This window comes from Gracilinanus agilis, chromosome 3, assembly GCF_016433145.1.
Source record: "Gracilinanus agilis isolate LMUSP501 chromosome 3, AgileGrace, whole genome shotgun sequence".
In the NCBI taxonomy this organism is placed as follows: domain Eukaryota; kingdom Metazoa; phylum Chordata; class Mammalia; order Didelphimorphia; family Didelphidae; genus Gracilinanus; species Gracilinanus agilis.
The window spans coordinates 476,441,733-476,462,133 of NC_058132.1; the positions used below are offsets into that span (position 1 = coordinate 476,441,733).

The 20,401-nt window shown below is 36.0% G+C and overlaps 1 protein-coding gene across 1 annotated transcript in view; it reads left to right on the forward strand.

The window, feature by feature from the left end:
- DHRSX (dehydrogenase/reductase X-linked) overlaps nt 1–20,401 on the forward strand; it is a 374,374-nt gene that overhangs the window by 8,536 nt on the left and 345,437 nt on the right. The window contains exon 2 of the mRNA XM_044669282.1: nt 1,306–1,413. Within this exon, the coding sequence (XP_044525217.1) occupies nt 1,306–1,413 (108 nt within the window). The remainder of the gene's footprint in view (nt 1–1,305; nt 1,414–20,401) is intronic.

Here is a 20,401-nt window from a genome sequence, read left to right on the forward strand (position 1 = left end):
TATGTTGAATAATAGAGGTGATAATGGGCATCCTTGTTTTACTCCTGATCTTATTGGGAAGGCTTCTAATTTATCCCCACTGCATATGATGTTTGTTGATGGTTTTAGGTATATACTGTTTATTATTTTTAGGAAAGGTCCTTCTATTCCTATACTTTTCAGTGTTTTCAATAGGAATGGATGCTGTATTTTGTCAAAGGCTTTTTCAGCATCTATTGAGATAATCATGTGATTTTTGTTTGTTAGACTGTTGATATGGTCAATTATGTGGATGGTTTTCCTAATGTTGAACCAACCTTGCATTCCTGGTATAAATCCCACCTGATCATGGTGGAAGATCTTCTTAATTACTTGCTGGAGTCTCTTTGCTAGTATTCTATTTAAGATTTTTGCAGTCATATAAAATTTTGATTCATCTGAAGTTGTGGTATATCATGAGCTATAGCTTTTACATGGACATACCTCAAATGCTAATCCCCTTTCCTAAAAAGACACTAGATTTATGATATTCTTTAGGGCATCATTTGCTCAAAACCACAGCTCATAATTCCCAAAAGATATTTTCTTTACCAGAAAAATCAGGGAACACAAAAAGTTATTCACTTTAAAGAAAAGGCATTTAAAAATAGAAAGGGTTAGATCAAGCAGGGTTAATCACTGCACCCAATTAAAAGTGACTGAGTTTTCTCTGTAAATATGTCTTGAAAAGAGGAGGAAGGAACACTATTTTTGGGTATTGCCTCCACATAATAGTATGTAAAAGTGTTTAATAATATCCTCAGCAGTCACATTATGTTCTTGAATTGTGAGTTTTACTCCTTCTGCCTCTATGTCCACCCACCCAAACCCCCCCACACACCTCCTTACACACATACTAGTAGAAAGACATCACCTGTTAACTCATGAGTGAGTACTATAGCTTAGGACATTTCTTCATTTAACCCAGAAGCGTTGGCTTTGGCATGGCCCTGTGTGCTAGGGAAATGGGCATCTATTCCTGTTGCCTTTATGTTTCTGTCTCTCTCTTTCTTATGTTTAGTTTTCCAAAGACCTCTTACATTTGGAAAGGTACAAATATCTCCTCTCTATAGAGTCCTGGAGAGTCTCATTGTCTCTGGTTCTGAAGATTATGGGAATATGGCAAATTTCTATAGATGATTCAGACATACAGAATTTCTCGGAGAATATTGGTGTTAAGGAGATAAGCTATTCTAATTAATAGTTTAGGATTACATTTTGTTTATACTTTCAAAAATATTTGATAGCACTCTAATGAGAAATTACCTGTAATTTTTTTTTATACAGATTTTTCTTCACAACATGGATGTGTTGCTATAGTGACTGGAGGGCTCTGTGGAATTGGCTTTTCAACTGCAAAGCATTTGGCAAAACTTGGCATGCACGTCATAATAGGTAATAATTTTGGTAATGAATGTGAATTTTGTATGCTGAAGGAAAATCAGTTCTTTGGTTTACAAGATATGCTAGGTTGGTTCTTTGAAATATGGTTCATAATCAAACAAAATCACAGAATATGCTTATATAAAGCCAGTAAAGTAGAATTAAGAATTAATCTTAAAAAGAGGAAAAATAGGACCCAAAAGGAATTCTCTGACATGGGCAAGTAAATCTGTTGGTTTTTTCCATTGATTAAATGTTATTCTATGAAATTTACAAAAATGAATATGTAAAAGCAAGCATTTATGTTGCTTGGATTAGGGCTACATTCCCATCATTTCTCACATTCTTATTTTCTATTCATCTAGAATATTTTCCTACTACCAAGGCTCATTTATTCGAGTTGGATTTTCTCATGGACTCCTTTCTCTTTTTTTTGCTGTTGTCAACTTCATATCTATGTATTTGTCCCATGTTAGCTGCTTCTTTTTGACAAAGGAAGTTCATTTCCAATGAGATGGTGCTACAGCTAAAATTAAACAATATTTTTCTTTTTTTTTCTATACCTTTTTATAGATTCTAAGGCAGAAGAATGGTATGGGCTAGGCAACTAGGGCTAAGTAATTTACCCAGGGTCATACAGTTGGGAATTGTCTGAGAATAGATTTGAACTCAGGACCTCCTGACTCCATGCCTGGTACTCTAACCAATGTGCTACCTAGCTTTCCTAATCAATATTTTCCAAATTAATCAATTTGTTGCATGGATTCTTAATCCAGGGTCTATAAATTTTATGTGTATGTATATGAAAATATAAATATATACATATATGTAAATGTATATTTATGTTTATATGTATATCTAAATATATGCCCATACAGCTATATATTATTGTATTTCAATATAAAATTAATTTCCTCTCTAATATTCTGTATTTTAATTTATACAGTTAAAAACAATATTCTGAGAAGGACCCATAGGATTCACTTTACTTTCCAGAAGGGTTGCAACAATAATAAAGAAACCTTACTATGAAGAAAAAAATCTTACTGAGTTAGGTTCAAGGGACTGTCAAGTATCCAAACATGACCATCTGGCAACTTTGCTGGAGTGAGGAATGGACAAAACATTGTCCAACAATAGATTAAGTGAGATTTTTGTCATTGGAAAATTTTAATCATTTCAATCTTAGGCTGGATAATCTCCCATTTTTCTCATAAGACATGTTGTAATGAGTATTCCTAAAATGGATAAGATGTCAGATGAGGTGACCTCTAAAGTTCTTTCTAATACTAATATTCTATAATTTTTATTTTCAGAAGACTGAAGTTCCAATATAGTCAGAGAAAATTTAAATCTCCAAGAAAAAATGAGGCTTTGGGAATGGCTCTGTATTTACATTCTACATGGCATGTTAACAGTCCTGTTGCCTGCTGATATTATCTTTTTAATTTCTACCTATACTGGTTGAGTAGGGGTTTTTTTTGGGGGGATGGGGGTGTAAAACAAAATCATATTAGGAAATGCTTTCTCTTTCAATTTCCTTTGGCTATTTTCTCAAGGCAAAATGTCCCTCTGTTGGTTCTCCAAAAAGCTCCCATCTTCTGATGAGCACTTCTAGCTTTTTCCTTTTTCTTTCAAAATTGAACTCAGGCTCATGAGTTTTTAATGTTTTTGTGTTTCTTTTAACCTTCCTTTCTGAAAAATGACTGTGATATTTTTCATTTCCCTATTCCCTGGCCCTCCTATATTTCACCTGCCTTTCAAATGCAGCAATTTCTTCAAATGATTTCCTGCCTCCTGTGACCCATCTTTCACTTGTGTGGAATAGAGCCTGTCTAATGAAGCATATTTATCAGGCTTCACTAACTTTAGGCTCATTACTTTCTCTGCTTCAATGTTTTTCTTTTTCTTCAAAGAATACTTTTGTTTTAAAGTATTTTTACTTTTGTTACCATTTATGTTTTCTTTTCCTTATTGGCAATTGGGGATGAGATAGATTGCATTAAACTTCCTTGTATCCCTTTTGATATTCTGTTATATTAGTGTTTGTAACTTTGCAAATTGTTTGATTTTTTTTGTTATTCCCATTAGCTTTACTGTTTCTACAATCATTGGTGACAATTTCCTGACAGAGCTGGATCTAGGACTCACTTTTATTAGATTGCTTTTTTCCCTCTTTCTTTGCTCTATTAGTCTCTCTCATTTTCCTCCTTACTGAAAGAGAATGGAAGCCATTGCTTCTCCTGTACCCCTTTACCTCCACTGTGTAAGAATAGACATGTAACACTAAATAAAATTCTTGTTTATTGAGAAATATACATTTACCCTTTTCTATGCTCCTGATTTGAAGAATGAGTTCAGTAAATGGGATTTGAGTTTCCACAAGGAACATATGTATCCTTGTGGATATAACAGCCTGCCCTCCACCTTTACTCCTTTTTAGGGAATCTGACATTATTAGCTCACAGCCACTTCCTTTTTTGTTTTGTTGACTTTTTCCCTTTTACCCATGACTGCTCAGTGGTCAGGAAGGGAATGGGAATTTAACTGGAAATTCAGAATATTTTCCTTAGTCTTATAACTGACCCTTTTAAAATTTCCCACATACATGGAAACATGGAGAAATGGAAAGAGGGAGATTGGAGAAGGATATCTAAATTCCTCCTTTACCTCGTGGGGGTTGTTCAGTCCCTCTTCCTTAAGTGTTTTGTCTATTCTGTTCCACTACCTCCCCTGGTAGAACTGAACTTCTCCATGTCCCAGCTGGGAGGGAGGTTGAGTGAATGTAAAGAGAATCAGGGAAAAGGAGCTGAGGCAAGGAAGGCTGGGGAAGTAGAAAACTAAATCCCTAATTCAATTCTAGCTCCTTTTAGAGCAAGGACAAAATCTGAACTAATAATAAGGAACCTGAACTTCCCGGCATTTCACTTCTTTGATTCATTCACTTCTCCATTCATTCAACAGAAATTTCTTTTTTTTAATTTCTTTTTATTTTTTAAACCCTTACCTTCTGTCTCAGAATCCATACTGTGTATTGGTTCTAAGGCAGAAGAGTAGTAATGGCTAGGCAATGGGGGTTAAGTGACTTACCCAGGATCACACAGCTAGGAAATGTCTGAGGCCAGATTTGAACCTAGGACCTCCTGTTTCTAGGCCTGGCTCTCAGTCCACTGAGCTACCTAACTGTGCACCACCCCCCCCCCCCAAATTTCTTGTATACTTAGTATAGCCAATTCTTTCTTTAGAGAAATTTGCATTATACAAATTCAACTTTACATAAAGAATTCTTAGAAACATGGGAAGATGTAACAGAAGTAAGTATGAAGAATTGGGAAAAAAATGTGCCTGCAGTTTGTGGCAGATTTTCATGGATATGACTAAGATGAAACATCCAAAGAAGTTAGCAACAAGATTGTAAAATTAGTACAAGAATTAGAGCTAAAAGCAGGTGAGAATGATGTGGAAAAGTTAATTGAATTTTATGGGGAAGAACTGTTGAATGAGGATCTGATTAGGCTGCTAACTGCAGACTGAAGAAGAAGAAAGGGAATCTTGAGAATCTGAGGTCAGACCAAAACAGTTCACAATGAAACAATTGGTAGTAACATTTTGTCATTTGAGTGAATTTTTTTCTTGTATTGAAAAGATGGATTTTTAAATAAAAAATTAGAAAATTCAAAGACTAGTTGAGGATAATAATATTGCTTGCTGGCATTAAATATATGAGGAAACAAAAGAGAACAATGTCCAAACATCTCTTAATAACTTCATAAAAACATTATGTGACTAATCACCAGTGAAAAAGGTTCAATAAGGGCAGTGAGTAGGTAAGGGGCAGCATATTGCACACCTCTGTTTTTTGTACAGTGTTATACATACTTTATCTTTAGCTTTATCTTTCATTTCATAGTTCTCTTTATTATCATGATACAGTATTTAAGATGTCTGTATTTTAGTATATTTCATGATTGTGTAAAGGCATTATTTTGTATATTCCTTCTCATGTAAGCTAAGTGAAGTGAATGGGTAGGAGTAAATTTGCATGTACCTAGAGGTCCGTGGGATGGTCCACTTAAATGAAGGGAGAACTGTATATATATATATATATATATGCAAGGTACTACCCGTTACCAAGATGAATAATATATGCTGTCTTTCATTTCAAGAAGATTAAATATATGTGTTTTGTCTATACGGGGTGTTCAAAGTCTGTGTAGTTTTAAGCTTTTATGATACGTAAAAAAAGAAAAACATTTATTAAGTGCCAAGCACTGCTCTAAGCCCTGGGGACACAAATTCAAAATTAAAACAGTCAATAGCCTTCAAAGAGCTCACAATCTAATAGACAGTGTCTATAAAAGGCTACAGCTAAAAGGTAGATGGCAAAGTTGGAGATCCCCTATGATAGACGGTAAAAGTGGATACATTTTTTTCTATTCATTTATTCAGAGTCTAATGGTTCATGGTGCATATTTGCAGAGCAAATGACAAAGCCCAAGTTTCAAGAGGATGAAGTAGAGTGTGGTAGAAATCTTTCTAGAAATATTAATAGATTTTTATTCAAATCTTAACTTAGACAATGTCTTTTTCACTTTGGGAAAGTCATCACCTTTCTGCTACTCTGTTTCCTCAACTGTGAAGTGATGCAGTGAGAATAGATGCTAGATGCTCTTCAGGATCTCCTCCTTTGTTCTTTTGTAAGAGGTAATCAGTAAGTCTTATAGAAATATTAATAATTATAACCAGCATTTATATTTTTTAAGATTTTCAAAATGCTTTACACCTATCATCACCTTTTGTTCTCACAACAGGTCTGGGCAGTGAGCATTATTATCCCCATTTTGCAAATGAGGAAACTGAGATTGGGAGAGGTTAAGTCCAGGGTCATAAAACCAGTAATTGTCTGAGGCTGCATTTGAACTCAGGTCTTTCTAATTTCTTTTTTTTTTTACTTTGTTTTGTTGCTTGATGTCTTGTGGAGTCACAAATGTCCACTTTACCAATTCTAATTTTTTTTAAACCCTTACCTTCCATCTTGGAATCAATACTATGTATCAGTTCCAAGGCAGAAGAGTGGTAAGGGCTAGGCAATGGAGGTCAAGTGACTTGCCCAGGGTCACACAGCTGGGAAGTGTCTGAGGCCGGATTTGAACCTAGGACCTCCAGTCTCTAGGCCTGGCTCTCAATCCACTGAGCTACCCAGCTGCTCCCCAGGTCTTTCTAATTTCAAATCTCACTCTATTTATTGTCCTACCTAGCTACTTCTACTGGTATCTGTTATCAATTCAATTCAGTAAACATTTATGAAGCACCTACTATGTCCTAGGCACTGTTAATACAAGAGATACAAAAAGAGGAAAAAGACAGTCCTTGCCCTAGGAGCTTAATCAATCAATAAATATGATGTAGAAGAGCTCTTGCTTCTTCACTGGTATTTATAAAATCCTTGTTATTATGAGGCCCACGTTTTAAAATAAAAATATTATTTAGAAGTAATTAAATTATTGTGGCAGGGTAGGAGGAAAAGGAAAGTATTATTCCCTTGTTTTTTGTACCAGAACACTAATGAGCAAAAATGCTTTGGGGTTGAGAAGACTACTAAATTACTTTCTTTTTTAATGTTTTGTTGATTATTTTTTATATCTATCAGTTTTTAAAGACCCTCATCCCAAGCACCCTTATAAAAATATAATGAAATAAAGCAAAACTAAAATGTTGTCCATGCCTGACAACTAGTCTCTTATTCTTACCTACAATTTATTATCTTTCTGTTGAGAGGAAGGATTTGCATCTCAACAGTTTTTTTAAACACAATACTGATCATCACTGAAACTAATAAAATGTAACTAGTGTGTATAGGTAGTACAATTTCTAATAGTGGACCCATCAAAAGTCATTTGCATTATGAAGAATACCACTTCCTTTAAATGGTGATTTTCAACTCATTATGTTTGTCCCTACATTTTAGTCTTCTTTTTTTGAGGGCAAACATTCAGTTTACATTAAGAGTCTTTAAACCATTTCCTTTGTTTTAAAGAGTTTCTTATTTTCATATTATATATCTCCTTAGGATTTATATACCCAATCAATCCATTGAATATGGAACATTTACAATATAAGACTGACTTTGAGAGTCCAATTAAACCTTTTTTGAAGGGTGCAGTTTTTCATTCTCCATGACAATTTGATTTAATTTCACATCTTGAAAAATTATATAAGACTTTCTATTTAATGTAAGAAATATATTAAGTCAGGTATAATTGAATCCTGCTATTTCAAAATTATTTTTAGTTAATATACCATGAATTATTTGTTAAAGAATTAAGACTATAACCTATTTCTAATTCAGATGACTTCATGTTACTCTGAAGAACTTAATCTTTTTTACTCTAAAAACAATTTCTTTGTAGAATTGCTTCAAAATACGTTGGGGTTTTTATTCAGTTTGTAAAAAAATTTTGGTGACTCTGTGCTTTATTTTACTAAATTCTCCAGTTGTTTAAGCTAATGTTGCATTTTTCTGGTAGCCTAGGTTTTTGTTCAGACCTGATTTCATCAATGTGAGAATTTCCAGGGTGGAAACTCCTCTATAAAAAGCCTTATGGCCAGGGCAGCTGGGTGGCTCAGTGGATAGAGAGCCAAGCTTAGAGACAGGAAGTCCTGGGTTCAAATATTGCCTCAGCCACTTTCCAGTTGTGTGACTCTGGGCAAGTCACTTAATCCCAATGCCTAGACCTTACCTTTCTTCTGCTTTAGAATTGATACTTAGTGTCAATTTTAAGACAAATAGTCAGATTTTTTAAAAAGTCTTAGAGCCATTTAGAGGTTTAAAAGGACATCGAGACTTCTGGGACACCCTGTATTTTGTGGTTTTAAAGGCTTTCCTTGGACATTGAAAAGTGGAATGACTTACTGATGATCTCATAGGTAGTATCAAAGGCAGAATCTGAACCCAGGGCTTCTTAATTTTAAGATCTATCCACTATCCATTGCTTCCTTTTAAAGCTAGAAAATTATGTTCTGCCAGAAATTGTATTCTAGCATTTGTATTCCCTTTTGGGGTCTTAGGTATGTTCTCTAAATTAATAGAATTATAGCTCTTATAGATGGAAAAAGATCTTTTCAGTCAGCCCTTCCATCTTTTATCAATGTAAGATAGAACTGACAGCAGAGTGAGAACATAATAGCTGGGAAAGCTGGGAAAAGGTAATGCAGTTTCCATTTTATTTCATATTTGGTGGCAAAGAGGGAGGGAGGAGAGAGAGAGAGAGAGAAAGAAAGAGAGAGAGAGAGAGAGAAAGAAAGAGAGAGAGAGAGAGAGAGAGAGAGAGAGAGAGAGAGAGAGAAGGAAGAGGAAACAAAGAAAGAAAGATCTTATTCTATTTTTGTACAATTGCTATAGTCTAGATTTGTGGTGTTCAGTATACAGTCATCCCTTGCTATATTGTGGTTCACTTATCACACTTTACTGTATGGTGTTTTTTTTTTTTTTTTAAGATTTAAAGATTTTATTTTTTAGGAAAATTTTCCATGGTTACATGATTCATGTTTTTACTTTCCCCTTCACCACCCCCCTTCCACCCCTCCCATATCCAATGCAAATTTTCACTGGTTTTAACATGTGTCATCAATCAAGACTTATTTATATATTATTGATAGTTGCATTGGTGTGGTTGTTTCGGGTCTACATCACCAATCATGTCCACATCAACCCATGTGTTCAAGCGGTTGTTTTTCTTCTGTGTTTCCTCTCCTGTAGTTCTTCCTCTGAATGTGGGTAGCGTTCTTTTCCATAAATCCCTCAGAATTGTCCTGGGTCATTGTATTGCTGCTAGTACAGAAGTCCATTACATTCGATTTTTCCACAGTGTATCAGTCTCTGTGTACAATGTTCTTCTGGCTCTGCTCCTTTCACTCTGCATCAATTCCTGGAGGTCTTTCCAGTTCACATGGAATTCCTCCAGTTTATTATTCCTTTGAGCACAATAGTATTCCATCACCAGCATATACCACAATTTGTTCGCCATTCCCCAATTGAAGGGCATACCTTCATTTTCCAGTTTTTTGCCACCACAAAAAGCGCAGCTATAAATATTTTTGTACAAGTCTTTTTATCTATGATCTCTTTGTGGGTACAAACCCAACGATGCTATGGCTGGATCGAAGGGCAGGCAGTCTTTTAGAGGTCTTTGAGTATAGTTACAAATTTGTATGGTGAGTTTTAAAAAAAAAATCAGATTCTGTATCATGTAGTTACACTTATTGTGAAATACTATTGGCTGACAGAATGAAAGACCACCAGCCAACCATAGTGCTGTGTTCTGTATCCTGGATGTTGATTGATTCAGTAACTATAGGTTAATAAGAGTGTAGAAAAGGTTTAGAGGAGAATGGGAAGGGTTTATAAAGCCTTAAAATATATATAAATAATAAAATAAATATAATGCTGCTACTTCGTGGATTTTCACCTATTGTGGGGGTCTCTGGAATGTAATTCTTGATAGGTGAGGGATCACTGTACTTAAGAATTGTATTCTTGCCTCCGAGAAAGTTACTATACTAAAGCATTTTAGCTAATGAGTGTAGAGTCTCCTGTTGGCCCTTCCCTAATGAGCACATCTGGTTCGCTATCCATATACTTCTATGAGTGCCTGTGATGTATATATACAAAGAGAAAAATGCCATGTTTTATTTTTCTTTGTACACAGCACAATGCCTCATAGGCTGCAGGTGCTCACATAGGTGTGCACAGATAGTGGGCCAAATGTGCCTGTCAGTTCAATGGAAATGCATCTCTCAGGTGTGCTGGCCCATATCCCCTGTGCTTATTCGATATATTTAGATGTATACTGCTTATGTGCCTACTTTAGATACACTCTTGAACTTTCATATTCCTAGAGATAGTAAAAGACTTAGCTATTAAGTGTCTACATGTGTGATTAAATACCTTGATAAATCAGAAAATAAACAAAATTCAGGCAACTAGCTAGCACAGTAGATAGAATGTTGTTCCTGGAGTCAAGAAGACCTGAGCTCTTATTCTGCTTCAGATAGTTCCTAGTTGTATGATCCTGGGTAAGTCACTTAACCTCTGTCTCCATTTCCTTATCTTTAAATGTAGATAATAATAGCACCTTCCTCCAATGGTTGTTGTAAGGATAAAATGAAATAATTATTGTAAAGCACTTAGAATAGTGCCTGGCACATAGTAAGTAGAATATCCAGATGTCCCTGAAATGATGATCCCAAGAAAGCTTAAGGTGCAGATTACTTATACTGACTTGTTTTCCTGATGTCTGTTACTTTGAGCTTCAAGAATGAGATTTGCTTATTTATTCTTTTTAGTCTTCACACAAAGTATTTACTTTGCATTATTCATTTCATATATCTGTAGTTGCAAGGAATAAAACCCTATAATCTGAAGACTTTTTCAGTTTTATTATGACCACTCTGTTATTTGTTTGAACTCATTCCTTCAAAATCATGGGAGTATTTAAAAAGAGGCTCTCATAATGATCTATAGGCAATTGGAGTGATTATTTGGCAACGAGTATTAAATATGGTAACGAAGTCATGATTTTGTCATTTTGGATACTCCCTTCTATCTTGTAGCAGCAGCATTGAGGTAAAATACAGATGTGAGTGTAATCTGGGGCTGCACAGAGCATGTACAGAATTCCCCTATGTATATGCAACCAATCAGATGTGTGGGCTCAGTCCTTGGGTATTTGGGGAATGAAGAAACACAGGGTACTCTCTTCTGTCATGTGGCAGAGATGGTGCTAAGGAGACTTAGTGCTACAGTATAATACTGCATGCTCAGGTAGTCCTTGGACTACGCTACATTGAGGGCTGAAGCAGGAGAGATGATCAAAACTACATCAGACTCTATTGACCATAAGGGAGGAAGAGCCAGTCTCCCAGTGGATGACTCCTCCCACAGTACACTTATCTTTCCTCCCTCCAGATGGCATCAGGTAACTCTGAGACTTCCAGGGAGGGTGGAGGAAACCTGGCTCTTTTCCACTCTGGCAGAATGGGAACTATACCCAACTGTCAGCTAGAACAAGGAGACTCAATTAGGTGAGCTCGCCATTGGGTGTTGGCAATCTTTTCCAGATTTGTGTTTCTATTCCTAAGGAGAAGACTGAACTTCAACCTGGAGACTGACCTGCCCAGACTTGAAGGTTACCTCATAACTTTGCCAGGCCTGGAGGTCCTGAGTCCATTGGGTGTTGTTGACTATTGGCCAGAGGAGTTCCTTCATACAAAAATTAGCCACTGGTAGAAGAATGAACACATTCCCTGGCTGAACTGGTCTCTGCTGAAAGAGAGTCAGTGAAAAACCAAGGTGAAATATGGAATGCCAAAATGCTCTAAACCACTTCATGTTCTGATGTTTGTGACACAGCCTCGAAGTCAGACAATTGTAATGATTGTTAAGTTACAAATGACTTGAGTTTTGGCAGTCTTTTAGTGTTTTTGTATATTTGTAGGAAATATTTCTATTCCAAACATGATTCCTATTTTTCATTGAGTTCCTTCCTATGGAATCTCTTGGCAAAAATCTAGAAATAAGTCATAGTTTAAGATATAAGTAATGCTGAGATGAAGGAACTGTATAGCAAGCCAAAGACTGTGAGAAAAAGAACCTAACTATTCTTCTGCAAAGTCAGACTCCCTCAGGGCCAAACATGATCTGAACCATGTGAATACTCCCCAACAGATGGGCCCTTTAATGGACAAAGGGTGGATGCAGTGCCCTAGCCTTTGAGCCTTGTAAGCAGGTTTTATTAGATGAATATCATTTGCCAATAGTAAAGTATTTATGATTAACAACACCAAACTGCCTTCAAGAGCTTACATTATAATGGAGGAGACAATATGTAGATAACAAGATATGAAAGAGTAAATGGAAGGTAGTTTCCCAGAGGAAGAAACTAGAAGCTGGAGGGCCTGGGAAGGGAAGGACTAGGAGGGATTTGAACTGAGACATTTCTGGTGAGGTGATCCAACTTCTCCATTTTTAATCAACAAAGTTTATGGGATACTGTGCTTGTCTCCCAAACAAAACCTCATGCAAAAAAAATTGTTTATCTTATGCTTGAACTTCAGGTAATAAATCTCTTGGCACTTAGATTATAGTATTTCACAGGGCATAAAACCTGTCCTTGTAGTTTGTCCATTTTGGTAGGACCTTCCTCAGTCTGCACTTAACTGCCATCATCTTTGAGGTCATTTCCAGGCCATTATGAGTTATTGGAGCAGGCCTGAGTAGAGAATTGCTACCATCACTATTGTTGCTATCATCATTATAATAAGGAAAGATTAGCTATGAATGAGTTAGGAAATTAGAAGGGCACATTAAATCTTCAGTACTGCAGAAGACTAACTGTGCCAGTGTCCCGAAGAAGGCAAATGAGTCCTCCCAATGTTGAACTTACTGTGAACCCAGGAGAAATAAGGCCTTGGGGAAAACTGAGCTTGGAACTAGGATAAATAAAGACGTGAAGCTTCAGGGAAAAATTCCTAGTTCAATACTTATATGCAAATCTAATAAAATGATTACTATAGAAATTAGAATCCTTAAAAATAATCTTGAAAATATGAGGTTTATTTCTGAAAGGAGGATGGAAGTGGATACTGTAAAAGGGAATCCTTTATTCTCTTTGCCTAGTTGGAGTTAACATTTTGGTTAACAATAATTTTGAATCAACACAATTTAGAACTAGGTGGAAGAGCTCACAAACCTCTTAGTGAATTCACATCCTACCTAGTGCTAGGTGAGAAACCAGCAAGATACTTAGAGAGTTCCACCCTTTTTTCTAACTCAAACAATCAGAAACTTGTTCACACCCTCAGAAAGTGTGAACCCTTTTGATGAGTATTCACCCCTCCAGAAGGTGCAAACAAGTTCCCACAAACACTGCCCACTGGGCAGTGCTAGACAATTTGGAAAATGTGAATGGCCCCTGTGAAGAGGGGAGGAGATAAGTTACCATAAAAGCAAGCCCTGAACTCAGTCTCAGTTGAGTCTAGTGGAGAGTGAACTCCAAGAAGAGAATCACTCCAAGAAGGAAGTCAGCTTCAAGAAGCTTGGTTCAAAGAAGAAAGTCAGCCTCTGGAGTCACTTTCAGCTCCAGTCATTGTTTTGGCCTCCCTCTTGGAGGGAACTTGGTTGAGTGGATAGCTGGTTTTCCCATCCTGTCTTCTGGAGATAGTTTAATTCTGATTGAGGGTTAACAAGTCCTAGCTGAGCCAAGCACTGGAACAATATTTAGTTAGATAGGTTAATGTCTTCTCTACCCTTTTGTATTTCTCTACTTTCACTCCACCTCTTTTATAAATAAAAGATTTATAAATTTCATATATTTAGCCAAACCATTAATTTTAACACTTAAAAAAACCTATCTTGGGTTTAGTCAGGCCTTTGTTGACACAAAGTCACTCATACTATCTAACTCCTACCAGAGAGAGACAAAAAAAATTAAAGAAAAAGTCTGTTGGTCTCTCTGTTACCCACTGAAAGAGTAATTTTATGTTCATTACTATGCACAGAAAAGTTAAGGAAGAAAAATGAAATAGATCCATGGCATAAACATTGACTTTTCTGACTGTGAAATACAGAAGGAAAAGAATTAGAAAGCTTAAACGCATAGTTCAATAGTCCAGGGCTCAACAGGAAAGAGTGAACAGTCAAAAACAAGGGAACCCAGGAGCTGGGTGTCTTCTTGGTCTCTCTGTAAGCATCTGGCATTACTATATCTGGCACCTGATTACCTTTTCCTAGATGATCTCTCTTTTAGGGTTTTCATGACATTACTTTTCTCTTTTATTTCTTCTATTTGTTTGACTGCTCCTTCTTAGACTTCTTTGCTGGTTCATCATCCATTTCTTACTCCTGTCTGTGTGTTCCTATAGATTTATTTTGTCCCTATTTCTTTGATGTATTGTCTCACTTGATGGCCTCATTAATTTTGATGGCTTTGATTTTTTTATGTCTATATAGATGGCTCAAGATTTTCTGTAAGCAGCCTCAGTTTCTTTCCTTATTTCCAGTTCTACATCACCAACTTCCTGTTGGACATTTTAAACTACAAATTCCCATAAACATCACAAATTTAATACTTCAGAAAATAAACCATTATCTTTTACCCCACATCTCTTTCTTAGCAAGAAACTTGATAAACCATTCATTAAATTTTACATATTTACTTTTTTCTACTTATGTATGTTTACTATGTACCATTCACTGTAGTTAAAAATAATAAAGCAATGTATTTCCTCTCCTCAAAGGGCTTACAGACTAATCAGTCAGAAACAGAGACTTGCTTTGGGCAAGGTTTCTGATGAGGAGAACCAGTTCAGAAAATGAGTTGAGCTGGGAGTAAAGTAAGCATGCTTAGGACCTCTCATAAAATGATGGTCTTGTTCAGGAAGTAACCAATCAGGAGAGCAGACTCAAGGAAGGCACATCTCAAGGTGAGCAGGGCTACTGGTGAGGTGGAGCAGTCTGCCAAGTTAGTTGAGCTTGGAGAATATTTTTGAACTTTCCTATTCCTATTTAGGATAACACCATCCTTCCAGGCTTCCAGATTTGACACCTTAGTATTTTCCTTGACTCATCACCCTCCCCTATCTAAGGTATCTTATCAAAGCAAATATTGCTGTTTCTACCTCCAAGATGTCTCTCACATTCATTTCTTTCTTATTACTCACACAGACATCATCTTAGTTCAGGTTCTTAACACCTTTCATGTAAACTACTGCAAGGATCTCCTAGTTGTTCTCTTGCCTCTTTTCTCCTCTTCATTTCATTTTGTCAGTTAGTTATAAGTTCATTGTATTACTACTCTTCTGTATCTTTTGGGATCCTGATTTTCACATCCATTACATTAATCTAGATCTCCTAGTTGTGTGTCATCCACAAACTTGATAAACATGGCATATCTGTCTGCATGAGAGTTATTAATCAGTCAATAAACCTTTATTTAGCACCTGTTATGTTCCAAGCATTTTGCAAAGTTCTGGGGACATAAATATGAAAAAAAATGCAATTCTTGTCCTCAAAATACTTACAATCAGATGGGAAGGGAAGACAGTACATAAAAGTAAGCTGAAAAGGGAAGGTAGTCAACATGGGACCATGGTAGAAAAGACAGAGAAGTCCCAAAGAAGTGGTGCCAACTGATAAAAGGTGTTCTCACCTGGGCTCCCTCCTTAAATTTCCATTCTGGAGTTCATGGCTTCACTTAACAATCAGGATAAAGGATGATGGTGAAGTCCCAGTGATATCTTAATTATGAGATGATTGCAGGATGATGAGATTTCTGCCCTCCCCCCCAATTATGAGCTTCCTAGAGCATTGTGGGAAAGTTAGAGAATCCCAAAGTAGTGCAACTAGGTAAGAAATATTCAAAATATGGGAACAGGGCTAAAGAATGAGTTCTGGGGTACTCCCTTAGAGAAGACCATTCAAGTTAACACACTTTTTACTAATTGCTACTTGATGGATATGGTTTTTCCATTGAAAAAGTTTGTCTGAGGCCCTGAAGAACTGACTAACCTCCTGATCAATGTAAAGTTATACTTGTATTTGAGGACATAAAGCTTTCCATGCACTGTAGGAAAATATAAGTAATGGGGTCACCAGGGATATTAAAATCAACTATGGGGTTTGTGGGAACACTCTCTGGGATGTAAGAGAGACTAAAACTGGACACTGAAGTCTTGCACAGCTACACCACTCCCAACTGAAAAAATAACAGCCAACTGTCACTCTGGCCAGAGGCCTTGAATTAACTGACAAGGTAACAAGGTGAAATTGGGTTTTAATTAGAAACAACTAAAAGGAGGGATAGGAGTGACTACTCTAAAATCTTAACACCTAATAACAAAACCCAAAGGGACAGGGAAGGACTTATTCACTACACTAATCTAAGCTATCTAACTAACAGGGCCCAAGGAGCTATACTGGAGTCTCTGGGTTTCTGCCTCAAACCTGGAACCTGCCAGGCTTGAGTACAGCTGGGGCTTTTGTGGCTTTGGGATTTCTCACTGCAATCCACTGATGATGTCTGGATGCCAGGAGCTACAGTTGTATCAGGAACTAAGCAGTAAGGGGTTTGCTTGAAGCACTGTCCTCTTCTCTTGTTCTTTCCTTAAATGCCACACCACACAGGATCCAGGGGAAAACGGGATGCAAGGAGTCCTTTGCTCTGAGGTCTCCCAGGCTGGCAACAGTTTTTGCCTACCACAAATGGAGTCCACACACAGAACACAGATAAGACTTCCTCCTCCTTCATTCCAACCTGGAATTCCCAGCTCCAGCTCCTTCCTGCTAGGTACTTCCTAATCAATATATAATCAATACCTAATAACTAGCTAATCTAATCTTACTCATAACAGCACCAAACCAAGTATAATCAGGCTTTCTTTTCAGTGTTTCACATTCATGTTAGCCAAGAGCTATCAAACTCAGCTTTCCAAGGTGGAGCTGCAATATTTTTGAAGACTGGTGACAAAACAACAGCAACAACAAAACACTGCAAACTATGGAGTTCTAGTAGTCTATGAAGAGGTTTAATTTAACAGTGGATATATTATTACCATCAGGGCTATAATCTAAGATCTCAAATGCAGCAAAACTGTCCTGATGAATTGGTTCTAGAAGCTTTACCCAACACTATTCAAGATAAACTTGTCTGATACCACCCCACACCTATCAGATTGGCTATTATGACAAAAAAAGGAAAATGAAAAAAAAAAAAACTTGGAGGGGATGTGGGAAAATTGGCACACTATTGCATTCTTAAGGGAGTTGTGAACTGATTCTGGAAAGCAATTGGTATCTATGCTCAAAGATCTACAAAATAGCACATACTCTTTGACACAGCAATACCATTACTATGTTTGTATTCTAAAGAAATAAACACACACACACACACACAGAGGAAAATAACGTATATGTACAAAAATATTTAAAGTACCTCTTTTTGTGATTGCCAAGAATTAGTAAGTGAGGAGATACCCATCAATTGAAGTATGAGTGAAAAACTTATACTATATAATTATAATGGAATATTATTGTGCTATAAGAAATGGTTAACAGGAGGAGCTTAGAAAAACCTGGAAAGACTTACATAAACTGATACAGAATGAAATGAACAGAACCAGGAGAACATTGTACACAGTGAAAGCAATATTATATGATGATCAGCAATGAATAACTTAGCTATTTTAAGCGATACAATATTCAAAACAATCCTAAAGAACTCGTGATAAAAAAGTCATCTCTTTTCAGAGAAAGATCTGATGGAATCTGAATCCAGATGAAAACAAATGCTTTTCAGTTTCTTTTTAAGCTTATTTTTGTTTAAATTTTCTTCCAGAAAAGGATTAATATGAAAAAATGTTTTACATGATTGCATATGCAAAGTTTATGTCAGATTGCTTACCATCCCAAAAGGGTTTGGGGGGGGGAGAGGAGTGAAGGAAATAATTCAAGATTCAAAAAAACAAAACCAACAAACATTAATAACTGTTTTTATGTGTGATTGAGGAAAAATGTATATGTGTATATATATCTGTAGCTATATATATGACAAACTTGCCTGAGGAAGTGATCACTTATTTGAAGAGTTTTGATATCCATTAGTGTGTGTTCATAGAAACGTTACTACTATGTTGTCCCAGTAAAACCTGCCTCTATCTAGTCCCAGGCCAAGGAAGCATTCCTATGCTAGATTTGAAACAACAGTTGGGTTCCTAGGTTTGATTAACTTCTCTCCTCATTTTACCTCTCAACTCTCCTCTATTCTTAATGAGCAAAATAATTTCAAAAAAGGGATATTGAGATTGTATTAAAAATGAAGCATAATCTTCCTAATGAAAAATATTAGACCATAGACAGGAGAGAAAAATAAAACATTTGTTGGAATCCACCTTTATCAAGTGAGACCCACTTTCATTTTCTTGCTAGTAGAGTTGATTCTACTAGGCCTTGGGATTTTTGGCACCTATTCCCCAAGAATACCTTGCATTTTGCTTTGGTATACTTAAAGGAAGATTTGTTTAAATCTGTACTTAACAAAATAATAGATTAAGGAATTGGTTCTTTACATTTGATACCTTATTATGTGGAAAGATTCCATGCTATAAATCATTTGAGGAGTTCAAATATATATGTGTGGTTATTTATATATATATTTGTACATATATACATAAAGAAAAAAGAACTAATGAAATGATCAAAAGAACAATTCTTAAAGCATAAATTTTAGAATTATTTTTCTATCTATTTTAGAAACCTTCACATCTAATATATCAATCTGTCCCTAAGATTTTTGCTATACATGTTTTTATCCTGTTGTTCAATCATTCAGTCATATCTCAGTATTCATGACCCTGTGGACCATACCATCCATGGGGTTTTCTTGTCAAGATACTTCCTTCTCAAGCGGATTAAGGCAAACAAGTTAAGTGACTTACCTAGGGTCAAATAGCTAGTAAGTGTCAGAGGAAGTCTAGACTCCAAGCCCAATAGTCTATCCACTTAGCCATCTAGCTGCCTCCTAGAGGTGGTGATGAATTTGAGTCCCAATGGGATCTTGATAAAAGATCATTATTTTCATCCTAGTCAAGAATAAAAATATCAAATAGAAAATCAAGGTAAGCAATAAGCCTTGCAGCACACTTCTAGAGATCTCCAGCCAAATAGATATCATTCAATTAATTACTTCTTTTGGGGCATAGTTAATTGGTCAGGTTTGTTTAATTTTTAAAGCTTTTAGTGTAGAAATTGGGTCATTTAAAAGGAAACAGAAGTAACCCCTAATTTATTCACTAATTGGTGGAGGAAGTCTGCTGCATATTTGAATTTTCTGGATTAATTTAATGCCAATTTTTTAACTTAACCATTTTTTGCTATAATATTACAAACTCATCTGCCTTTTTAAAGAGAGTAAATAGAATAACATATTTACCTTTTTCTTAAATACTGAATGAACATCTGTCATAAATTCTGAATATTAGAGCCTATGTCTGAAGGTGTGTGTATGGGGGAGGGAAAGTGATGGTTTAGGTATGTAGAACTATTTGCTTTGTTTTTGGTGGGTTGTCAGTTCCTCATCCAACATATTAGTAGTTATTTGTCTTTTGTCATCTAGCACCCAGTCCATCCTTTCAACTTCAGAATCCTTGTTCCATCATAATTTTACAGACAATTCAGTCCAGAGAGTACCTCCAAATCATAGTGTAAAATACAAGATCCAGCTTACTTCAGAGTTCAGGGCTTTTTTCTAGATAATTTTGTTTCCAGGTCAGATAAGTGAGTTATTTTTATACTGCATATAATTAGGTTAGATAAATTATGCTTAAAAGCAAGAAACTGAACTGCTTAGTCAATACCCCTCTCTCTCCCTCTTTCTTTTTCTTTTTCTCCCTGTCTCTTTGTCTCTCTGTCTCTCACTTTCACACACACAAATTCGCAGATGCACATAGATTCTGTCTATTGGTCTCAGTCTTGCATTTCCTATCCCCTTTTCTTTCATCCTTTCATATGGAACTAATTACCAAGGAAAATGCATCAAAAATTTTTGTTCTTGTTCTTAATGGAAAAATTTAGACCAACCTTTAAAACTGATTATTTTAGTTATTTCAAATATTTTTTTCCTCCTACCTCCTTTTACACTGGAATCCTCCCCTCCTCAACAACTCTTCTAGCAAAATATGAATATGCAAGCAAAATAAATTACTATATGGGTCATGTCCAAAAATGCATGCTCCATTCTGCATATTTAGTCTATTACCTCTTTGTCAGAAGGTGGGTAGCATCCTTTATCATCAGTCCTCAGGAATCATGATTGATCATTTTGTTGATTAGAGTTCTTAAGTCTTTCAAAATTGCTCATTTTTCATTGTGGTTGCTTTTGTATTTGTTCTCCTGACTGCTTGTTTCACTCTGTCAAAGTTAATACAAATCTTCCCATGTTTTTCTGAA